Raw genomic sequence first — 25,623 nt, 5'->3', positions numbered from 1 at the left:
TGGTAATACTGTAGCCATATTTATACCAACTGGCACAGCATCTGAGAAGAACTAAAACTGAGAAGTTTTAGTTAGTGTGACTTGTTGTAGCCTATTTTCATGGACCTTTGAGACCTAGGCACCAGCTTGTTGGAGATTTGGTGTGGACAATGCAGGCCTGCTCTGAGCGCTTGGAGCCTTGGCACACCATTTCCTAAAAGTTGCTGATCCTGCTCCAGCCAGTCTGGAAAAGTATCATCCAGGAACATAATGTGTTTACAAGCATTTTAGAGAATCGCCCAACCCCACCCTGAGCCTAACCCTTCTCCGTATGTTCTTCTGCATCGAGTCAGTAATTCCCAAGGGTTGCATCTTATGGCCAAGTCAGAAGTGGCATAAAGCCTATGCCGGTTGTCTACAGTCTTTATAGAATCTGTATGATGTTTTTGTGAAATATCTCAAAGGAGGGTCTTATTCTAATATTAAGACCTTGCTACTTTAAACAGTGAGGTACTAGACAAGCAGTTTTTATTGATGGCAATATAAATTAGTTCAGTCATTTTGGAGGGGAATATGGTAATATAGATTAACAACCATATAAATATCCCTATTGTGTTTACTCATTCCTGAAATTTTATTATAAGGAAATCATTTATAATCCATAATATATATATACATAGATGTGTATACACACACATGTTACACTGTTACACAGTTTACAGTAGTTAAAATAAAACTGGAAAATGATCTAAATCTTTAATAGCTAAAGAGAAAGTTATAAGGATTATGCAAAATATAAGAAAGTATATGCAAAATAATGTTAAGCGGTAAGAGGAAAAATTGAATTGCAAAATTATATAGTCACTGTGCACATAACTATGAAGGATAGAAAGGTAGGTAGATATCAATAAAATTGGGAAGAAATCAATCTTTAAGAGGAAGGACAAAAGAGCTCAAGGATGACCTAGTCTGAAGTAATCATGAAATTTATTGACTTTGCTGGTCTGAAGGGCCATGGTGAGAAAATAATGGTGAGCTCAGAGCTCAGCCTTCAACTCAGGGTTCATCTCCTGAGTTCATGTAGAAAGCCTGTGTATTTCCTGATACCAGTTTTCTTTTTTGGTCTTAAACTCTCTTTTTGGGGAGTCCTAAACTTTCTTGTCTAGAAAATACTGAACTAGATCCAAACTATAAAAATCGATTCTTAAAACTCCAACAGAAGTTACTACGGAAAAATTAAAAAATTGATTTGGTCAGGTAATGGGATTAAAGTGTAATTTTTTTATTCTGACATTAAGTTGCTTACATTTTTAATAAAATATCTTGAAACTAAACTGCCATTCTTGCCCAGATGTATCAGTTTATTCCTCTTTCTAATACTTGTTAGCAAAATACAAGGATACAAGTATTGTCTGAAAAAAATATTATGATTACATTTTTATATAGAAGAGTATAATTTCTTAATACTGCAGACTGTTAATAGCATTGTTTTTGTTACTTAGTTTCAAATTATTGGTAGTCTAAAAAAAGGGGGAGAAATGTCTCATAGTAGCTAAATTTTTATAGCTAAATTTTTACTTATTTTTCATTATTATACGAGTAATAATAGATTTTTGTAATGAGTTTATCACATCCTTAGGAATTTTCTTTATGGAATCTCTTTTGAGAGATCTAAAGAGAAAAACTAATTTTAACTTAAAGAAATTACTGGGAAATCTGATTCTTGGAATAAAAGGAATCTTTTTATTATTCTAAGTTGGGTACGAAGCAAAAAGGAAATATATAACTGTTAGCTCTAAACAAGGGTGCTTTTATTAGAAATTTACATTGATTATATATCTAAAGAGAAGCATTCTGGGATTTTTAAAAATCGTCTTGAAGATTCATCTGTATGTTTTTCTGTTGCTTTAAAATTCTATATGTCACCATTCTAAAAAGTAATTGTAGTAATAGACTGCTATTTTATTTTGTGTTGCTCACAAAACATCATCCTGTGTGATAATTGGCAGGCATTAACATCTGGTTATCAATAAATTAGGCTGTTTTGGGAGTTTGTTCTTGAAAATCCCTGAATTTCCTGAGTTCTGATTCACCACTCTGTACCCTAACATACCTTGCTCTAGTAGTGTCACTGTTTTAGTGACTATATCAGAAATAGACTTAGTAAGCCATAATTGTCACCTTTATGTAATATAGTAGAAGGGGGAAGTAATTTAATGCTTGGAAAGCAAAGCTCCAAATTGTTTTCCTTTAAGACAAAAATAGAGTAAATGTAATGCCTGCCAATTGTTTCAGGCTGAAGGGCTGCATTTAGTCTTAGCAGGCTTGGAAATGATGGGGAAAAAACTACATTCTGTTCTTGAATCTGGACATGAGTCTCGGCTTCATCGTTTCTGAGTGCTGTGACCTTGGATAAGCCACCCCTCTGAGCAAAAGAAATAGGGGGAGGCGGAATGCAGGACCTTCTGTCTGACCCTCCCAATACTCAGAGAAACCTAGAGTGTCTACTGACAGCACCACCCATCAGGTGTGTTTTTAAAAGGGATGTTTCCACAGGAACAGAACATTTTAATAAAAACATTGATATGGAACATAACAAGGCATTTAAACAGAGATGGCAAGTCCTTTTTTTCTTTATTTAAATGTTTCATTTTTCTCTCTGTGATGCTATATAAAATCTCATCAATATACAAAATTATTCTGAGCCTCAGATTTTCTCATTTTCTCTGGATGAGAGCTTTGATTAGCTTTTTACAAGTTCTTCATTAGTAATTGGCTTGCTTTCTTGGTTTTTATTTGGGGAGGGGACTGTTGTCTCTAATAAGTTTATGTTTTATCAAAGAATTATTTGAGGATGGTCTGAAATATGCTACTCTGTGTTGTGATACAGAATATTACAATTCAATATTCTTTATAAAATGCAACCAACAAGTGCTATTAAAGATTAAGTGTTCATTTCTTCTTTTTGATGCTGGTTGCTGGGGTGGATTGTTCAGTCTTATCATCATGCCTGACCTAGTTGTGCAACCGTTCCTGTTTAATTAATAGACATTTACATAAGCCCTGTTTTTCCCCCAGCAAGCTTTATAATGGTCTTGTTGGTTATCTCCTTTCACCCTGTGAAGTATCAGCAGTTCTATTTCCATTTTGCATATCAAAATACAGAGAGATTAAATTATGTACAGCAAATTGATAACTGAATAAGTTTGGGAACTCAGAGTTCTGGCATATTAATGGTGTTGCTTAAAGCAACAACCCATATAGACTCTATAAATATATTCAAGCTCTGCTCTCTAATCCAGGAGTTACAGTTCGGACTGTCAGCAGCCCAGGGAGGGAGCCCTTTGTAGATTTATGCGGGGGTGGGAGAATTCGTTTCTGGACTCCCTCTGGAGCCATGAAAGGAAAGTTTTGTTAGCAGAGGAGATGGTGTCTGAGAACTATTGCTGTGATGTCTGTAATTTTTAATAAAAATTCTAGGAAACCTGGTGGCTTCTGCATAGCATATGAATTTAAAACACTGTCCATTCTTTTTCTTTGAATCCACCTTCCCCCAAACCATTTGAATTTTATTTTTAATTAACTGGCCACAGAATGTCAACAGGTGCAGCCAGAGCAAAGCGTAGTTTCACTTGTCACCCCTGCCCTTCCCAGAAACAAGGAGAAACTTGCTGACCTTTCTGGGTACTTGGACAAGACTTTTATTTCTTTCCTATGTTTTTTATTTTTCTTTAATATTTTTTCACTGTCTTTCTACCCATATATCCTCACTCACTTATTAGGGATAGAAATCTGTACTGGGGAATTTCTTCTTTCCACCTTTTACCCTGTCTTTTTTTCAGAACTATAAGAGAGGATTACTTGTCCTTCAAACCTTGCTTTTTATCTTGGATAGGTTTTAATTACTTCCGGAGAATACTTTGGATTTTACAAAGATTGCCTCACTCATTTAACACCACTAACAACAAAACAAGCAAATATCAACATTTTTCTTCTCCAAAGTTACCAAACTTCTCAGTCTTACTTAAAAAATGGAAGTCTGTGTGTCTCTCACTTTAACTCCGTTCCCATTAAACTCAGAGTAGCCTCTTTTTATCTTAAATTCTACCACCACATTCTTCTCTTCCCCCGCCCCAAGTCCTGACCATTACTTAAGATCTGGACCAGATTAAACATCTTGTCTTCAGGAAATCTTTGCTGACCCCTCCGCCCACCAGTCAGAAGTAACCTCTCCTTTATCTGAATTCCCCAATTCCTGTATTTGTACCTTTTGAGTGATATATAATCTGTTGTATATTATAGTGATTTCTGTAATCCTTGAATTGCAGATGTCCTAATGAAGCATGGGGAGAAATGAGGAGAGGAGAGGGGAGGGGAGAGGAGGGGAGGGGAGAGGAGAGGAGAGGAGAGGAGAGATGTCCTATTTCATTTGACTCAGCTCATGAAAATGTACACCATGTGTACATTATGTTATTTCCAACTGCAGTGCATTCAATACATCATTACAGAACTGCACATTACAACAAGCATTAGATCTGTAGGGTGAAAATAGTGGTTGAGTTGCAAGCATCAGGATCTCCCTATGAGTATCATTCCAGGGAATGATTGGTCTTCCCATTCGTAGGGCTTCAGGCCTGGGTCACCTCTGTGTTGTGATTTTCCTTTAGTTTACTGGTGAGCTCCTCTCTGGCCTCAGGCACTTGCAGGCTTTCCTCAGGATGCCCTCCATCTTACAGTGGGACGCATCTCATTTCTGTGATCCCTACACAGTCTTCTCTCAAATGTGACGCCTCCCCATGCCTCCTCTCCAAAGGGTGGAAAAAAAAATCTCTCCCACAGAGGGCATCTCTCTTGCCAGCTTTGCTTGTTCCTGGTTACAAGTCCTATTACTCACCACCGCACCCCTAACCCCCATCAGGCCAAGTGAAATTGCTATTCTCCTAAGGATCTGCTTTTCCATTCTCTTTAGAAATCCTAACGGAAGGGGAGTAAATGGTGACAAACTTATATGACCTGTAGAACTCTTTCCCCTGGAGATGCAATCCAGAACTTTTAGTACTGAGGGTGCAACTGGACTGTAAACCTCAGGCGTTGAGATAATGGAATGTTGTTTTATGTCTTTCTAGTACCTAAAACTAGAATGTAAGCTCCATAAGAACAGATATTACTTCTGTCATGAGTACGCTTATGTGCCTAGTGCTTAGAACAGTGTCTGGCACATAGAACTTGCTCCATAATATTTGATGAATAAATGAATGGATGGATGGATGGATAGATGGATGGATGGATGGATGGATGGATGGATGGATGGATGGATGGATGGATTTATGCATGAGTTAAAAGCACATGAAATAATAAAGGAGTGAGATAAGTAGGAAGACACTAATATAGTTATATATTTTAGTAGTATTTGACTCGCTTCTTAGTCTGGGTAACACACCTTAGTGGGGTACTGTGGTGTGGCAGAAGATAGGTTAACTCAGAGAATTAAAATTTACATCTTGGTGCATCGATTTTTTTCAATGATAATATAGAATATTATTTTTTTGTGTGAAAACAAATAGATTTTAAAATTGCATAGCTGACAAGTTTTTATATGGAGAATTATTTCTAACCATCCTTTCAAACCCTTTCTTTTGCTCTTAGATATAATTTGGAAAAAAATAATTGAGAAAACAGATATTGAAGTTCTTATGTTATCTGAGGACTCGTATATGAGGTGCTGTCCCTGGTTTTGTGACAAAGAGAAAGAATGTTTCTGTCCCTTTTATGTCCCCCCAGTGGCATAGGGGTCCACTGGTACTTTCCGCACAGATATTCCCCTTTACGGCACAGGCTGCATGTACCAAAAGCAATTTACTTGGGCACAGTAGGATGTCTTTGTCTATGTAGTAATTCCAAAAATATTTATTGAGTACCTACTAGATGAAAAGCACTGTCCTGGATGCTGAGAATTACATAGTAACCAGAATCCGCGTACTTCCTCTGTCCTCAGGGGACTACAGTATAGTAGAGGAAGACTCCTGTAAGCAGTCAGTTCCTTATAGAACAGTGTGGAATTAAGCAGTGGGGTTAAGCATGGGGTTCAATGAGAGCACAGAGGGAGGGCACCTGAGGGGAGGCAGGGCTGGGATAAAAGAAAGCTGAACTCTGTCGGAGAGAAATGGGCATGAGTAGGTGAGGAAGGGTGGGAGGTTATTCCGAACAGAGAGAATCGCATGTACAAAGGGCCGGAGGTAAGAAAAAGCCATGTGTTTGGGGAATAGCAAGTAGTTGAATGGTAAACTGTACATGAATATAGGTAAATATCTAGTATTCTAATTTTGAATGAGGTTTTTTAAACATAGAAGTGATAAAAGAAATAAAAAAGGAGGAAAAGTATAAATTTAATTATCTAATATCAGAGTCCACATCTAAATCATCATGAACAAATGTAAAGACAAAAACCTGGAAATAAAAATATTTTTCATATTTCAACAACTTTTATGAGAGCAGGGGTTATCTGTCTACGTATCACTATGTTACTGAACTTTGACCCGGTGCATGGCTCACAGTGACGATTGAATGAATGAAAAGGATCAGTGTTCTCAAAAGGTCCTGAAGAGCTAATATAAATTAAGAAGAAAACCCCTATGAACTCAATAGACAAATAGTCAAGCACACATAAACCAACATTTCACCTTGGAGCCATTCCTGGCTCTTTCCTTTTCCTCACACAGTATATCAAATCCCTTAGCAAATCTTGTTGGCTCTACTTTCAAAATAAATTTCAAAAGTGACCATTCCCCCCATCCATACTGCTGTCACCTAGTACTAGCCACCATCATGTCATGTCTGGGCTACTACCATGCCTCCTAGCTGTTCTTCCTGCTCCCCCTCTTGCTCTTCTTCCTATATCATACTTTCTTCTACAGTATCAAAAGTAATACTTTAAAATGTAAATCAGAATATGCCACTTGTTTGTTCAGAATCCTCCAAAGTCTCCCCATCACACTCAGAATCAAATTCCAAATCTTTTCCGTGCCTTACAAGACTAAGTGATCTTGCCTCTTCTGTAGTTACTTCTCCAGTCTAACTCCCGACACTGTTCCCCTTCATTTCACCTGACCTTCCTGGTCTTGTTGCTGTTCTTTGACCACTCCAAGCACACTCCCTCACTAGGGTCTTAGGAACTTTTTATTTGTCATTCCCAAGGCAAAAAGTTTTATTTTGCAAAGAATTACATGGCTTATTCTTCCCTTGGTCAGCTCTGTGCTCAAATGTAACCTCTGCACAGAGGCGTTACCTTACCAACTTACCTAAAATAGCACTCCCCATCATTCTATATATATTTAAATTTTCTCTCTCTTCCCCTATGACCCTCTTAGCCTTCCTCTGTATAGAACATATAAAAAGAGAAAGAAAAATATCTCAAATTAATTCCTAAACACAAGCCTATCCTCATGTGAGTATGGAGTTGGAGTCCTCTTCTCCCCTCTCACCCCCTAGGCACTAGACAGAAGCATATATAAACTTCTATGAAGGGATGCATTTTTAATACTAGGCCTTAAAGAATTATCATATTTATAGCCCTACTATTACATCATAATTAAAAAGTACAGAATTAATAACAGGCCATTAAAAGTGAGCAGAAACAATAAACTAGTGTCAGACCCTCAAATTCATATATTGAAATTTTTCAGTGCAAAAATATAAAATATGTTGAATATACTTTTAAAAATGGAAGAGAATACTGAAAATATGATATAGGAAGAAGAGGCTATAAAAATAATCAGGCAAATTTAAGAAATAATCAAATAGAACTTTTAGAAAGGAAAGTATACAATTAGAAGGCCTAGACTAAAAAGCAGATAAATATAGTTAAAGAGAGCATTGATATATTAAAAGAAGAATTTGAAGAAATTACACACATTGTAGCAAAAATTGAGAAAATGATGGTCAATATAACAGGTTAAGAGATATAAGGGAGAGAGAACAAACATGTCTAATAGAAGTTCCAGGAGAAGAAACTAGAGAGAATAAAGAAGAGCCGATATTTAAAGAGTGGATACTGAGAATTTTTCAGGGTTGTTGAAAGGACACTGACATTTAGATTCTGGAAACTCAATGAACCCAAACAGGATAAATGAAAAGAAATCCAAATCTAGATGCATTATAGTAAAACACCAAAGAGAAAGAGAAGATCTCAAAAGAAATGACAGATTGATAGTTGACTTCCATACAGGAAAAAAAAAAAGAAAGACAAAAGAAAATGGGATAATACTGGGGGTGCCAAAAAAATGTATACAAGTGTACACTTTGGTCATCGTTGCTCAAGCAGTAGTTTGCCATAACCAGACTTTCTGGACACTTATGGTAACCACTTTGAGCACCTCTTGTAATTGCAGAAGTCAAAGGTGACTTGTAGTCATCTTTTGTTATTGGTATATATTGAGTATTACTATTTTAATACAGTTTTCCTTTCTTAAAATGTATATACATCTTGTTGCCACCCTCTGTATAATCAAAGTGCTGAGAGAACATAATTGTAACCTGGAATTTTTTTACCTACAAAAACTTCTTTTTAAAAAATGAGGGCAAGATAAAGCATTCACAATATGGGATTGTTTACTACCTACAGATCTTCATTAAGGGGCATCTGAAGGACATATTTCAACAATAAAAAGAATGATCCCAGGATAAATATGTGAGATATAAGAAAAAATGGTAAGCAAACATAGTAAAGTGTGAGTAAATCTCAACAAACACTGAGTCACAAAAAACTAATGATATCTAATTTATGAGATTAAAAAACAAAAGATGCAATTGAAATACTGGACAACAATAATACAGAAATCAGGAAGAGGTCATCAAAGTTAAATATCTGAAGGTACTTGAATTATTTAGGAAAAAGGTAAAAATATTGAGTAAATGATTTTATTAAGTAAAATATTTACTTAAAAAATGTGGGATAACTACTAAAAGTTTAGAAATACAGCATGTACTTTTCAAACTAATTAAGAGGAAAAAAAGTTTTGAGCCTACATTCAGTCAATCCAAAAGAAAGCAACAGAGGAGAAAAAAAGTAAACCAAAAGAAGAAACATTAAAAATAGAATGAGTAAAAAGTCTAAAATAAGATAGAAGAAATGGAGTAAAATTATATCAGGAATCATAAAACCTGTAAATGAAATTAGCATTCCATTTAAGAGACAGATTGTAAAGGTAGATTTCTTTAAAGGTCCATCTATGTTCTTTCTACAGAAGATACCTCAAACATAAGGACACTAAAAGATTGAAAGGCAAACAATTTTTTTAAATGCCTAATGTAAAAAGAAAGCTGGTGTGGTTATATTAATATCAGATAAAAAGTCCTTTTTTGACAGAAAGCATAATCAGAGATAAGTGTGATCACTTCTTATTAACACTTCATTCTCTAGGAAGATATACTTATATTCATTTAAATAACACAGCTTCAGGATACAGCAAAAATTGACAAACTACAAGCAGAAATGGATAAATTAATTATCATAATGGAGATCTGAACTTCTCAGAATTGGTAGGTCAAGCAGATACAGATAGAGAAGACATGGACAACACAAATGCCTTCCTTGATCTAGTGACACACGGGAAGCCCTGTAGCCCACAACTGTAGATTACATAATCTTTATGCATATTCTTTTAAGCACCTATGGAACAGTAACAAAAATTAAGAACAAGATAAATCCAAACAAAGTATATACAGAAAAATGACAAAAAATTGGTACAGAAATCAGTACAACAGAAGACAAAGATACTTAGAGAATTTCAACAAAAAGCACATATGGCTGGGAGTGACACATACGTAGTGGGCATTCGATAAATATCTATTCAGTGAATAAAAAGCAACAGACAGCTATAAATGTGTGTGTATCAAAAGGTCTGAAAGGAAATTCACCAAAAAGCGATCAAATCTGAGTTGGACAGTTTTAGGTTATTCTGCTTTTATTCTTTCTTCTTTTCTATATGCGCTGAGCTCTCTGTATGTATTGCTCTTATAATTTCATGAAAATACATTATTTTGAAGTAAAAGGTATATATTTGAAAAGATGGACTAGAGAGGATTAAAGCCAGGGAATATGCTTGACACCAACTCTGGTCGCAGGGTGAGGAGCTGCAGTATAGGAGTGTGGACTTTGGAGGTGCTTTGCCCCTCACTACATGGATGACTTTACGCATAATTTCTTTGAACCTGTTCTCCAAAGTGGCAATAAGAAAGCCTTCATCAAAGAATTATTTGGATAGGCGACCCCGTGCAAAGCACATACTACAGTGCCTCGTACTGTACATGCTCAATAGCCATTCTCCTTTCCCTGCTTACAGGGTAGCGGGGGCCAGGATGAGGGAGATACCCTTCTCCATTTCTAAGGAATGTGCCCAGAGAAAGGCAAATTTGATCAGTCTGGAATATGAACCTGGATGAAAGCTTGGAACCTGGATGTGAAATTCTATTTGTGCTCTCCTGGAGAGACAAGAATACTAAGAAATGAACCAAGTAACTCATCATATTTATTAGAAGTAAGAATAAAGGTGTAATATTATCATTTCCTTGCGTTAGTCATATCTAGTAGTTCTGAAACCAATTCACAGTATTCATGTCAGACTTATTTTATGAGACATTTAACCATTGCTAAATTAAATTTCATAAGAGAATGTGCCTATATAACTCCTCAGGAGTTACGGAGATAGAAATCTGACCCATCATTTCTATTTTCACAGAAAACCATTTAGCAGAACTTTGTTCCAGTAGAAGTGTTTATTGAGTTGTAAGCCTAACACAGTTCATTGGCTGCGTGTATTTCCACACTGACATTTTTCTCAGCGCAGATTTGCATCAGTTCATTAGTACTGACAGCAGATGGTAGCACTTTCACACAAATTTACCTTCTGAATTGATCTAAGAAATGTCACTAAAAAAATTCTGACAGTTTTGATGTTCTTCCATTTCTGAAAATGGTATCTTAAACAAATAAAGTGTAGGCTTTTAGATATTTTTTGAATTCCAGCACATAATTCCTAAACCAACTAATAACAGCTTTCATCTCTGATTCCGGCTGTCTGAAGGAGAAAGGGGAAAATACAGATAATCTTTCTTGATTGCATAAGTCTTAACAAATCTCTGTTGCAGAAAAATGGCTTTTGGAAAATATTATCTAGATTGATTGTCTACACTGATCAAATGCTTCAAATTATTTAAATTTTTTTCTACTTTCCTTTGAATACAAATTGTTTGGCTTGCAGGATCAGCTGATTGAAAGTGGCTGAAAAAATAGTATTGGCTCACGCTGCAAAGTTAATTCTGTCACTGCTCCAGCACTACGATATCCATTGACAAGACTGACCACATTTTAAAATTACAGATCCTTTGTCTTTAGTAAAAGTTAAATCATTATCAAAACATAAGACAAGAAGACCTAATATTTACTAAGTGAATGAATGAGGGAACATGTAAATTCTAATCACACCAGGGAAACTTTTTATTTTTCTGTATTATATAACCATTATTATAATCTTAATAACTCAAGGCCTGCATTCAATAGTCTTATATACTTGGAAACAGGATTTATTTTGAGTATTTTAAAAATAATTTTTTCATGTGTATTTAAAAAGTAATTACTGATTTGGTTAATTTGCCACAACTAAGACAAACCGATACATTTGAGGTAGCATTGAATGTTGACTGCATACAATTTAACTATGTAATTAATTATTGGATGCCTATGACACATTGCTAGAAGAGTGGTCATGATTAACAACATACTTAAAGGATTTATTAAACAACAAAAAGGAGATTTGGGATTCCAATTGCGCTCAAAAACAACACCCTTACTAACATTTGAACAATAGAAAAAGTTAATATTGATTAATTTAACTGAAATATAGCAATTTTTGTTCAATATATTTCTGTTTCCTTTTCCTGTGTGCTATTATTGTCATGTATACTATATTTATATATGTCACAAACCCAACACTGCAGTATTACAATTTTTGCTTATATAATCTTATGTCTATTAAACTAAGTAAGAGAAGAAAAATACTTAACTCATCTTTTGTATTTACCATTTATGATGCATTTTATTCTTTTCTATGGATTAAGTTACCCTCTGGTATTAATGTCTGAAGGACTTACTTTAGTATATCTTACAAGTCAGGTATGTTAGCAAGGGATTCTTTCAGTCTGTTTCCCTGGGCATATATTTATATTACTTTCTATCACCATTATTTGCTGGTGATAGAATTCTTGGTTGACAGCTCTGGGTTTTTTTCCTCTGGAACTTTGGATATGTTCTTCTGCTGCCTTCTGAACTGATGAGAAGACAATCATTATTGTAATGTTATTCCTTTTTTATGTGATGAACTATCTCTTTCTTGCTGCTTTTAAGATTTTCTCCTTGTCTTTGGCTTTTAGCTACTTGATTATGGTGTGTCTAGATGTGGCTTTATTTTTGTTTCTACTTAGGGTTTGTTGAGCTGCTTGTATCTGTAGATTAATTTTTTTAAATCAAAGTTTAGAAATTTTCAAACAGTACTTTTTCAAATATTTTGCTTGCCCCTTCACTCTGTCCTCTCCTCCCAGACTCCTATTACATTTATGTTGTTGGTACACTTGGTTTTGTCCCATAGGTCTCTGAGGCTTTGTTCATTTTTCTTTATTTTTTTCTTTCATTCAAATTGAATAATTTCTACTAATAGATCTTCACGTCCACTAATTCTTTTTACTGCCATCTCATATATACTTAACCTATCTAGTGATTTTTTCCCCCCTGTGTTGTACTTTTCAACTCGAGAACTTCCATCTGGTTCTTTTCATAGTTTGTATTCCTTGATTGAGATTACCTGTTTGCAGAGTCATTATCATAATTTTCCCTTTTTAACTCTTTAAATAGTTTTCTTTAGTGCTTCAAACATATTTATAATAGCTGCTTTGAATTCTTTGTAAATCCAGAATCTGGACCCACACAGAGTAAGTTTTTATTAATTGGCCTTTTTTCCCTTTAGTATACATCACACTTTTTTGTTTCTTTCCATGTCTCAGATTTAAGCTAGACATACTAGATGACATATAGTTGCAATTATGGAGTCCAATATTTTTCCCTGACTGTTGTCTTTTTGTTGTTGCTATTGTATTTGTTTGTTTGTTTTAGTAACTTCCCTTGACTTTATCTGCAGAACTTGCCTCTCTGTAAATAGGGCCATTGATGTCTTTGCTTTTGTTTTTCATTCGTGGTTTCATGCTTTAGCCTGGCTTTGTTGGGGTCCCCCAGCTATGTAGAGTTCTCTGGTTAGCCAACGATGGGACAGACATTGTGCTTAAATACCTAAAGCTCATAAATCTTCCCTGCTCTGCCGATAGATGTGTGTGGGTGTTGGAAGCACATTCACAATTCAGTTAATGTTCAAACCGGCACTGTCAGGTCTTCCTGTGTCTCCCTGCACATGTATGTAGTTCCCAACAGCCAGTGACACCTGGAGAACTTACGCAGTCCTTCTACAACTGGCTTGTCTCCAGGACCTTCTCATTAAGTTTCTGATTGCTTTGCTGCTTCCTTCAACTGGAATTACAACATCTGGCTAGCAGAGCTACAGTTTTCCCTTTTCATTTAGTACTAATTTTGGTATTTTTATTGCCAACGCCACTGGGTGGTAGTTTTCACTGTCTGCTGGAAATCAAGTCAGCCCCACTGGCAGCACAGCCGCTGCTTCTCAAGGACAGCTCCCCTCTGGTAAAACTTACCCGATGATGGAATGGGTGGAGGTGGATGAGGGTATGGGGGTACTTCTAGGCCAGAAGGCCAGGTTCTAACTTGAAGTTACAGCAGCTTTTCATGAATTAAACACTTCTCAAATTTTTCATTTGCCTTTGGTTGATTTTTACAGCCCAGAAACTGTTGCTATTTGGCAGTTGCTTTTTTTCCCATTTTACAGTTGTTTTTCAAGAAGATTTGCTGACCTCTACTTTCTGCTAGAGCTGGAAGTCTACTCCTATTGTTATCTATGCGTAAAACTTTTCTTAAAAGATTATACAAATATGTCTTAGATTATACAAAATGATTCCTATTTTAAACTGATCAACATAACATAGCTTTGCCCTTTAAAATCAAAAGCATCTTCGAAAGTAATATAATTTTTATTTTAAAATCCGATTTAAACTTTTGATTTTAAAGACATTTATTTTAATATAGTCTATCTTATTACAGAGACATGAATTCTCAATATAGTAAAGGATAAAAAATGTTAAGGTTTTTTTTTTTTCAGGAAACCAAACCTGCATTGAAGAAACGTCCAAGCTGTTCTAAAAGCTCTTCTAAGGCATGAAAGTTTCTATTTTTTTTCTAAAGGTGTTTCACATGAACATTACCATGCATTTTATTTTATTAGAGCATAACCTTAAATATTAATATGACTGCTTTAAGACTAATGTAACTATTACTGAAGTGTTTTTGAAGTGCCTGAGTTTTTAATTTAAATTTATTTAAATTATTTTTCAATAATTTTTTCTCAAATACCAATGTATTGATAGTTCTAATTGCCATATATGTATACTTAGACTTTTTACTAAGACCTCCCTTGCCTTTGGTTATAATAAGTTGTCAAATGTTTTCCAACATTTAGACATTAGTCAATTTTTACTACATAACTTTATAGGAGCTTCCTGTTTTTAGATATTGAAATTGGGCTTTTTTATAGGGTACAATAGGCCTTATTCTGGATGTTGGGGTGCTATTATTCTTATCTATTTAGATTCAGTGGGTTGAATAATAATAGCCAACTAACTGCTTATTATGTGTCAGGCACTGTTTTCAACACTTTTCTGGCATTTTCTCATTGAAGGAACAATCACCATCAGTCTATGAGGTAGATGCTATCATTAGTTCTGTGTATCATATAAGGAAAAAGAGACATAAAGCAGTTAAGTAGTTTGCGCAAAAGTTCACAGCTACTAAGAAGTGGAGCAGGACTTCACTCTGAATAGTCTTAGCTGCAGAGTCCATGCCTGCTCTTGCTATATATGTGGTAAGACAATTAAGATCGCAAACTAATCCTAAAAAAAGTGCTACATACCTCGTTACTGGATATCACTATGGTCACCTTCAAAGTACTCCCCTTGGGAAGCTATGTACCGACACCAGTGCCTAGACCACCCTTCAAAGTAATTTTGGAACTCTTTTTCTGGAATGGTTATCAGAGCTGTCATCATATTACACTTGATGTCCTGAATGTCATCAAACTGTCTTCCTTTTGATATTTCCTTTATCTTTGCATAAAGAAAGAAGTCATTGGGGCCAGATCAGGTGAGTAGGGAGGGTGTTCCAATATAGTTATTTGTTTACTGGCTAAAAACTCCCTCACAGACAGTGCCGTGTGAGCAGGTGCATTGTTGTGATGCAAGAGCCATGAATTGTTGGCGAAAAGTTCAGATCGTCTAACTTTTTCATGCAGCCTTTTTAACACTTCGTTAACTGTTCAGTTAGTACAAATTCGTAACGAATAATCCCTCTGACATAAAAATAAAAGGTTAGCAACATCATTGCAACAAGTTCGCGAACTTAATTGTCAGACCTCATAGACTGAACAGAAGATGAGTTGCAGAAGTAAAGTCCAATTCTTTACTCAGCAGCATCAAATCAGCAGAGCTGTAGTGTGGCATGGGCCTATATCTGCTTAGAAAATGGTCGCCTGAACTGTGTGCATGGATCTCTTGGATATATGTTCTACTCTAATACGGTTTTTCTTTTGAGGTCTTGTAAAGGTTAGGCCAAAGATCTGTAAGGAAGAGGCAAGGTCATGACTTTCTGGTGAAGTCATTCCTCATGAGTGTCACCAAGTCCTCAGGAAACTGAATTATGACAGGTTAAGATTTTTGGAGGACACTCTTGGGTGGTGGTGAGTGCTTCCATCCACCATGTAGGCCAGGAAGGGAAGACTCAGTCAAGGTCTTTTCCTAATGTCCCACGTGACTCAAATGGGCCTGGGAGCCCCAGCATTGTACTTCTGGATCTTCAAGAGCCCTGTTTCTTTGTGTGTTTATTACCCTTTCAGTATTCCCAGGCTTTTAGTGGAGTCTTGTATGAACAGTCTCTTCTACCTCAGCTACAGGCTTGGGCTTGGATGTTTAAAGCTGGAGGAGTTTCCCCATGGGTATGAAAGGGATGCCAAGGGAAGAGTGAGTCCTAGAGAGGAGTAGAGGCTGCATGGTGGAGCTGACATGCCCCATTCTGGGTGTTTCCATCTAATGTCATCCTTGGCGGTCTAGGTTTCATTTTGTTAAAGAAGGTAATATATGTCTTCTCATTAATAAGATGTGGTTACGGCTCTTTATTCCTTCCATTGGTTACTAATAAAGTAATCAAAAAAATTTAGACTAAATTTGGCTTTTTACACCCCAACTTTCAAAACAGTAATTATTTTAGTCCAGGATAATCCTAAAATTCTTTAGCATTTTCTATGCTCATTTCCCTTTACAGTCTTCTGCCTCCAACACTCTGCTGCCAGACCTCTGCATGGTAGGTTTTCTCTTGTCGTTCCGAACTCTTTTTAAAGATTACTTCTTTTGTGAGGCCTTCTCTTCACCAACCTAAACCACCATGATCCCTCCAGAATCATGTTACCCTATTTTATTTCATTCATATCTTGATTATCTTGTATATTTATTTGTTTTGTGTGTTTATTAGCTGTCTCTTGCACTGGCATGTAAGTCCCAAGGATCAGGGACTTTGTTTATCTTTGAGATACAGTGATCTCTATAACTATATCCAACACTATTCCCGGGAGACACATAAGAGATGATCAACAGATATGTGTTGAATTAATAAATGTTAGTTTAAGGCAGGTAAAGGAAGCCAGAATCGAGTTGCACAGGGGGAGTTACTATAGGAATAACACATCTGGGCTGTGACCCTGGGGTCTGGTTAGGGATGGGAAAGAGTGGTGGGGAGAGAGCTGGAGAGAAGGAGCTCAGGCTCTGCTGTAAGAATCAAGCCGCTGGGCAGAGACATACACCAGCCCACACCCGTGGATAACCCAGCCCTCACCACACATATAACCCCCAAATCTCCACATCCAATGTCTCCAGTACAAGAGGAGCTGTCCCTCCCATTTCTTGTGAGTGGGTGTGTGCACATGCACGCAGGCATGAATGTTTGGGAGTTGGTGGGTGGAGGTAGCAGGGAAAACCATACATAATTCTTCCCATGGATAGCTCTGAGGTCAGCTTCTTCTTGGATTGGCTGAGAAGAGGAGAAGAAGGTAGGCAGCCCCTAGTCCAAATTCAGCAGGCAGGCTTGTTTTATTTGGCCCACACTATATTGAAGAAGAAAAAAGTGTGCCAACATTTAAATTTAGGAAGTTTTACCTTAAAATCTGGATGAAAAGCTAGATTATTTTGACAATTCAGAAGCCCTGGCACACTGAACCTGCATTCCCGCATGTCACAGCTAGCTTGAGCAGATAGCTGGCACAGCCCCAAAGTGCCTTTCCCCTGCTGGTGTATTTCCCTGGCCTTGCTCCTTCAGGTCCTGCATGATCTTTGCAGATATCTGTTTTGGTCTCTTTGGGCTGATATAACAAAATACCACAGATTAGGTATTTTATGAAAAATAGACATTTATTTCTCACAGTTCTGGAATCTGGAAGTCTGAAATCAGGTTACCAGACGTTTCTCGTGAGGGCCCTCTTCTGGGTCACAGACTTCTCACTGTGTCCTCACATGGAGGAATGGGGCAAGCTCTCTCTCTGGAACCTCTTTTTGTTTTTTTTTTCCTGTTTGTTTGTTTTTGGTTTTTATTGTTTATTAAAGTGTAGTTGCCATACAATGTTATGTTAGTTTCAAATGTGCAGAATAATGATCTGACACATATACCTTATGATGGGCTCACCACAGTAAGTCTAGTAACATCTGTCATACAAAGTTTTTACAATATTATTGACTATTTTCCCTATGCTGTACATTACGTCTCCATGACTTGTTTATTTTATAACTGAAAGTTTGTACCTCTTATTCCCCTTTATCTTTTTTATCCACCCTCTCTCCACTCTCCTCCCCTCTGGCAACCACCAGTTTGTTTTTTATATCTATGAATCTGTTTCTGTTTTGTTTTGTTTGTTCATTTGTTTTGTTTTTTCAGATTCCACATATTTATGAAATCATATTCCTATGTTCATTACAGCATTATGTACAATAGCCAAGATGGGTGAGAAGCCTAGATGTCCATCGATAGATGACTAACTAAAGAAGATTTGTGTGTGTGTGTGTGTGTGTGTGTGTGTCAAATGGAATATTACTTGGCCATAAAAAGAATGGGATATTGCCATTTGCAATAGTATAGATGGACTTAGAGGGCATTATGCTTATCTTAAGTGAAATAAGTCAGACAGAGAAAGACAAATACTGTGTATTGCATGGAGCCTTTTATATAAGGTCCTTAATGTCATTCCTGAGGGCTCCACCCTCATGATGTAATCACCTCCCAGAGGCCCCACCTCCTACCACCACACTGCACATGAGGATTTCAACATATGAATTTTGGGGGACATAAACATTCACATCCTAGCAATATTTGAATTTGCAGTCTCTGGCATAATGGTTAATACACAATGTAAATACTCAATAAATGTATCCTCAATCATTGTTTTCGTGTTGATAGAATTTGTGCATCGATCACTCACTACATAGAAACCTGCTAAGGCTCACCATTGCTTGCCAAATGATGTCCACATCCCTTACCTAGCAGCAGTTTGACCTATATCTTATATCCAGTCATTCTGCTACAAAGGCAGAGGTTCCACCATATGGGCTTTTAACTCATAGAAACAGCCCTAAAGGCTTGGGAGAGACAGAAGGAGAGAAACAGATAAACAGAGAAACTCAGAAAGAGAGACAGACAGACAGAACAACTTAAATAATGCAACACATCCTCCCCGCTCTCACCCCCCGCCCCCCATTCTATCCACCGAACATGCGTCCATTGGCACCGAGTGCAGTTAGGCCTGAAACAACGAACATGTTGACAAAATTTATATAAAAGAAAGTGCAAATGATTTTGGTCCCCTTACCACTAACAAAGAAATGAATAAAATACATTGTTCAGATGGTCAAGCTACTACTGGGCTTCACACATGTCTTTGAAGAAAAACTAAAGAATAATTAAAGACCCAAGGGAAACACTAGCTGACAAGGAAAGGGGACTGATAAAATTTATCTACAGTTTGTATTGTGTAAACCAAGCCATGTGCCCTCCGATGATTGACTACTATTTTATCAGTACATGACTCCTTCTTAGCAGCCTCTTCTCATGTTTGGATTACGAATTATATTTCAAAACTGCAATCTGTCTGTATCTTAATTTAATATCTTGGAATTTAAAACAAACCTTTGTTTTAAAGGAACAAACCAGATGATGTATTTTAACTTTTTGAAGTTAAATCCTGATGATGTATTGTAACTTTTTGAAGTTAAACACTGGCAATCCTGAACCAACTCTGATTCTTACAGGAGCATCCAATCCTCGGGCAACCCTTTTTCGTACTTCATCCCTGCAAGACAAGTGAATTCATGACTCCTGTGTTAAAGAATTCTCGGAAAATCAATAGGTACGAAACACCATCAAGATACATTGGCTTTTACTCTGATTTTAAAAGTGTAAATCTTTTTATGTGACTCTGAAAGCTACGCTAAAAAAGAAATATTCTTTGTAATAATAACAATGGCTAACACTTATTGATTTTTACTGTGTGCTGGGTGCTCTTCTATTTTAAACATATTAATGCATTGGAGTTTTATAATGCCCCTATGAGCTAAGTTCTATTATTTTACCCCGTTTACAGAGAAAGATTCTTAAAGCACAGAGGGGTTAAATGATTCAGCCAAGGTCACACAGCTAGTGAAGGCGTGGAACTGGGATTTGAAAATTGCAAAACCACCTGTTTTGCCTCAGAGCCATGCTCTTAATCACTGCACTCTATAACCTTAGGAAATGCTGTACATTTTAAGCATAAAATTGGAATCATCTGGGGGACTCAGGCATCCCAAGGCCTCCAGCTACCTTAGTAAGCAATCCTCACAGTTTTTTTTTTGGAGCTTGAGCCCTTGTCAAGCAACAGGGCAGACATTTGGAAATGCTGGGATTCCAAATGGTGGGCGCACCTCTTTTGTTGTTGGTAACTGATTTTCTACCATTCGTCCAAACTGCAACGGAAACACTAAAATTGTCTGTATCTTCACTTGTTTCCCAGGAATGTCAACTACATCACATCTTGGCTGAGCATTGTAGGGCCAGTTGTTGGGCTGAATCTGCCTCTGAGTTATGCCAGAGCTGCCACTCAAGATGAATGAAATGTCGAATGACAGGTAAAAAGGAAAGCCCAGATTGAATGTTTTGCTGTTACAAAGATCCTGGTGTCTCTCTTGTACACTGATAAGTTGTCCCTGCTGTCCCCACTATGTAAGTTTGCTTTCATGTCTGATGAGCTGACCGCTGACTTGCGTTTTTTGTTTTCCAACCAACCAGCACCCAATCATTTAGCAAGCATTTTACTTTGCTATAAGTGACACTCACTGGACAGGGTGTTTTTATTTCAGAATTGATATTCTTGAAATAAGTCTGTCCTGTTCAGTTAACCTTCTTTTATTCTCTTGACTTTTGTTTTGTTCTTGTTCTTCAGATTCTTCTATTGAGTCAAAGAGCTTAGAAATTGCAGATGAAGAATGCTGAACGTTGACATGGCCCACCCTGGTTTTAATAGGACCCGTACTGTGAGCGTTCAGGTCACCAAGATTTTGACATGGATTTCTTTCCCCCTTGGAAGCAAATGTCTGCAGCAACTGATATACCATATATTTGAAGAAATACCTCAAAGACACAAATCAATATAAACAGCAAAAAGTTAATGTAATATGATAATAGAAATACTGACCTCACGGGGCATTTCCAGGTCATTTTTTCATGTCTCTGAGACATGTTTTCTTCATCTTTAATATGAGAGTAACAAGCTACCTCAACAGAGTTGCTGTGAGAACTCCGTGAGACCATTAATACCTGAGAAAATATTGTAAACTATTATATACAGATGTTCATTAAATGCTCATCTTTCTTATATTTGACTTTTATTCACCCAGTCTGTCAATAAGTTTACTAGCCAGTAAAGTATTAAGGTGAACGTAATCTGGAAGAATTTTTGGTTTGGGGTTACTTGTTTTGTTTTTCATTTTAACTTGCTAGGGGCTGGAACTAAGAGAAAAAATGTAATTGGCTCTTTAGACCATCTAGATTAGTGTCTGTCAGTGAGGGGTGCCCTTTGGAATCCCCTGAGGATCTTTTACAAGTACAAATACTGGGTACCACCTTGTGAAATAGCCTCTCTGGGGTCATCCTGATGCATTGGGTCCTGGAGAACCTCTGGTCCGGATGTGCCTTTAGTGTGGCATTTATTTGTATTGTTTTCATCTCCCAACAGGCCTTGTCCAATTCTATGTATAACTGCGGCAAGTTGGATTGACTCCTAACATTTGTCCCCGCATGCCCCTGAGACCACCTGATAGTAAGGAAGTCCAGGAGGCATTTGTTCTCAGGGTGGCCCCCTGGGTAAATGGTTAGGGTGAAGAGATTACCTTCTGGGGAATCCAAGGGGACTGTGACAGCACTTCCAGTCTGCAGGATAAGGGCAGGACTCTCATAGAGGGAGCGGAAGTAGAGAAAGTTCAAAATGTTAGAAAAGCTAAAAGTAAATTTTAAAACGCTGAGCTGCACATATTCATACTGGGATGAAAGCTGCTTACATGCTTGCTGGGCATTTTGGTATTTACCACTTAACATCTTTTCAACTTCTGTAAGGGATTCTTCCCCTCCCCCCCAATGTAAACATAGATTTCTCAGCAAGTCATTTCTCAAGCCATGTCATTTCTGGGGTTAAAAAAATAATAATGTTTAATCTGGATTATGTACTTGTCTGGAAATACTAGTTATCTTTTGCTGACAGATTTTGAGATGATAGTATTATGTCAGTTTGGGACTAGTGTGTTGTTTTGCTTAAAGTTTAAAATAACTTTTTTTTTCTTTTCTGATTGGTGAAGACCTGAAAATTCATCAGTGGCAGAAAAAAGTTCTGAAATGCTCCCGTATGTTGTGGGGACCTCCCTTCCCTGATAGATTCCTCTCCTCAGGCAGCTCTGTTTCTTTTCAGAATGTTTTTCACTTAAAAAACTTATACTTTTTGGTTGATAAAAATTTTCATTTTTAAAAATGCAGTCATATAACAGGCTATTATCCCAACAGTTATAAAACAGAAAACAAAAATTGTTTGTCAAAGTAACACTTCTTTCTCTGGAATGTGAGAAATTTTCCTCTGGGTTTCTTCTCCAGCTAACATAATGAAAAGCCCCTTCACTCAGAAATAAGGCTGGTTAAAGCGGCTACCAGTCAATGTCCTAAACTCTGCTTTTCGTGTGACCTTGGAAAAATTGCTTCAACTTGTTTGGTCCTCAGTTTTTCTTGTTTGCAAAATGAGGAAGTTTAGCTGTGTGACTTGTGACGGAGGCCCACTCCAATTCTTGAGTCTGAGAAATAGCAAGAAGTCTAGAGATCTAAACGTTGAGTCTGGTTAATTGCTAGCTGTGTGACTTGGGCTAATTTTCTTAATCTTTAGTCTTTTACCATCTCTATTTTTTAAAAAAAGCCTACAATATCTATTCCTCTCCCCTAACAAGGCCATGGAGAAGATCAAAATGGTAAGTAACTCCGGATGTGCATCGTAACCAACATGCTGCATGGAGAAAGGGGGAGTGGATCATGGCCCTGCCCCTGTCAGGACGCCAGCACATCTGCTCCTTCCCACTGCCTTTCATGCATGACTCCTGACCAACACAGACGTGCTCCTGATCAGGCAAGTCTTTCCTATTCACATCCTTATCTGGCTGTTGCTCATGCCGGTTCCCACCTGGAAATGCTTCCCTCCCCACCCCTCTACCCAGTTCTCAACCTCGTTTGTATGATTCGCTTTCACAAAGCCATCAATAAACACCACCATCCCTACCGGTCACATCTCCCTCTATTACTCACTGTACTTAGTCTTACTAGCATTTAGTTGTCTCCCTTTCACTCAGATTTCTTTCCCTCCTTAATTACACATAGTAAGTAACCTAAGGTGATGTCGCGCAGGAAACCCTGCTCGCTGCGCCATTTGTCGTGCAGGGTCTCAGCTCCCACTCCCCGCCCAAGAACGCAGGACACGGTAAGGCCAAAAAGGAACACCCATGGAGTCATAGATAGGGGAATCAAACCAATATATTCTCGCTGGCGGCTGGACTGGAGACACAGGAAGCAGGATCTACATAATCTGCCTAACAGCAGTCCGCGCTTGCCAGCCACCATCTTCTTGCTAGCCCCATTCCTCCCTTGCTAGCATAGCCACAGCCGTTATATTAGTGGTCAATGGCCTACGGGTTACAGCTGACGGCCAACTAGCCACAGCTGCTGGCATCTGATCACAGTTGATGGCCATTTACTACCCGAGCCAGCACCTTTCTATGTGAGGCCGAGAGCCTGGAAACTGTTTTTTGGGGTTTTGTCCCCACACTCCACCCCTACAGGTTCTCGCCTCACAATCTACGCGACAAGTGTCTTCCGCGAGGGTCCCTGTGCGAGGAGCCTGGAGGTGAATGCAATATCCTGGACACAACCAGGCTCTCTGAGCACAGCCAGGGTTTCTCAGGGCACCACCAGTACTTCTGGGCACAGCCAGACTTCCTGGGCTTCTTAAGGTACCACCAGTCTCCCCGGGCACAGCCAGGGTTTCTCAGGGCACCACCCCAGTACTTCTGGGCACAGCCAGACATCCTGGGCTTCTTAGGGTACCACCTGTTTCCCCGGGCACAGCCAGCTTTTCTCAGGGCACTGCCACTCTCTCTGGGCACAGCCAGACTTCCTGGACACAGCCAGGGCCTCTCAGGGCACTGCCACTCTCTCTGGGCACAGCCAGACTTCCTGGACACAGCCAGGGCTCACAGGGCACTGACATTCTCTCTGGGCACAGCCAGACTTCCTGGACTCAGCCAGGGCCTCTCAGGACACTGCCACTCTCTGGACACAGCCAGACTTCCTGGACACAGCCAGACTTCCTGGACACAGCCAGGGCCTCAGGGCACTGCCACTCTCTCTGGGCACAGCCAGACTTCCTGGACACAGCCAGGGCTCTCAGGGCACTGCCACTCTCTCTCTGGGCCTCTCGGGGTACCGTGCTGGAACAACAGTGGCTCACATCAAGGTGCTTACATATTATCAATGGTGGCCAGTCAAGACACAAAAGCAAACATCCGCCAGTCCCACTACATGATGGTATGTTCCCAAACAGTCAAGCGTCCATTAAATCAGGGATAGAAGGCAATTCCTCATAGTCCATAGTCATTCGCCAGGGCTGTCCTGGGGGTGAGGGATGACCTTGACCTCACCCTCATCTCACAATGAGGACTCAGCAAGCGTTTCCTCCTTGGACAAGTCCCGCATCCAGGCTGCGTCAGCAAGCAGTTCCCAGCCCACAGGGCCGCAACAACCTTCGCTTTCTCCGCTTTCTCCGGCCTCTGCTGGTTGGGGAACCATCCACATCTTCCCACCGCTCCACGGAAATCGAGCTCTCCGGCAGCTGCTCCTCCTGGTCTTCCTCAGACTGAGCTTTCATACGCACAAACTGCTCCACTGCCCTTCGGAGAGCTTTGGCCAGCACCGTATCCTGCCGACTACGCCATGTGTCGCGCAGGAAACCCTGCTCGCTGCGCCATTTGTCGTGCAGGGTCTCAGCTCCCACTCCCCGCCCAAGAACGCAGGACACGGTAAGGCCAAAAAGGAACACCCATGGAGTCATAGATAGGGGAATCAAACCAATATATTCTCGCTGGCGGCTGGACTGGAGACACAGGAAGCAGGATCTACATAATCTGCCTAACAGCAGTCCGCGCTTGCCAGCCACCATCTTCTTGCTAGCCCCATTCCTCCCTTGCTAGCATAGCCACAGCCGTTATATTAGTGGTCAATGGCCTACGGGTTACAGCTGACGGCCAACTAGCCACAGCTGCTGGCATCTGATCACAGTTGATGGCCATTTACTACCCGAGCCAGCACCTTTCTATGTGAGGCCGAGAGCCTGGAAACTGTTTTTTGGGGTTTTGTCCCCACAGGTGATGACCCACTTTTCTTTTAGTATCTTCTAAGGTGGCATGTACTGAAGAGTTGCTGTTTGCCCTTCATATGTGATCCAGGAAAGGCTCATTCTGGGGGTTTGAGTGGGTGGGCCAGTTCTTTGAATGCCCAGTGGAAGCTGTGTTGATCATCATGTTCTCGCCTACAAGCCACAGCTTAAAAATATGAGACTAACTATCCCTCCCTCCAAGAAAAATGTGTGAAAGAGAAAAAAAAAAAAAGAAGTCAAAACTGGGTGTTTGGAACCATTTCTTCCAAGATTGGTATAGTTTTTATTCATACTCTCAAGATGTTAGGAAATGGAGGTCTGCATTGTCAAATCCAGCTCTTCACATACTTCTGAGAGCTGATCTTCCAATGAATTGTGGGTTTTGGTTTTTGTTCTTTTAGGATTAAAATTTGCGTAAGGACATGCAAATATTTCCTTAGCAGATACTTAC

The 25,623-nt window shown here is 38.7% G+C and overlaps 1 protein-coding gene across 4 annotated transcripts in view; it reads left to right on the top strand.

The window, feature by feature from the left end:
• ATG10 (autophagy related 10) overlaps positions 1 to 22,522 on the top strand; it is a 312,754-nt gene extending 290,232 nt beyond the window's left edge. For 2 of the 4 annotated variants that reach the window (XR_013993689.1, XM_081054355.1), the window contains 3 exons: positions 19,489 to 19,586; positions 20,229 to 20,343; positions 20,658 to 21,934. Coding sequence is in view for 3 of the 4 variants with exons in the window: in XM_081054355.1 (XP_080910481.1) it covers positions 19,489 to 19,586; positions 20,229 to 20,328 (198 nt within the window). In the remaining variant the exon portion in view is untranslated. Of the gene's footprint in view, positions 1 to 14,252; positions 14,307 to 19,488; positions 19,587 to 20,228; positions 20,344 to 20,657 lie in introns of all 4 variants that reach the window. The other 2 variants (XM_081054356.1, XM_081054357.1) reach the window with 2 other exon arrangements.
• Positions 22,523 to 25,623: the final 3,101 nt, after the last annotated feature.

Source organism: Rhinolophus hipposideros, assembly GCF_964194185.1.
Source record: "Rhinolophus hipposideros genome assembly, chromosome: 7".
Taxonomy (NCBI): domain Eukaryota; kingdom Metazoa; phylum Chordata; class Mammalia; order Chiroptera; family Rhinolophidae; genus Rhinolophus; species Rhinolophus hipposideros.
Note: the sequence above shows the minus strand (reverse complement) of the source record. Positions and strands in the feature narration are given on the sequence as shown.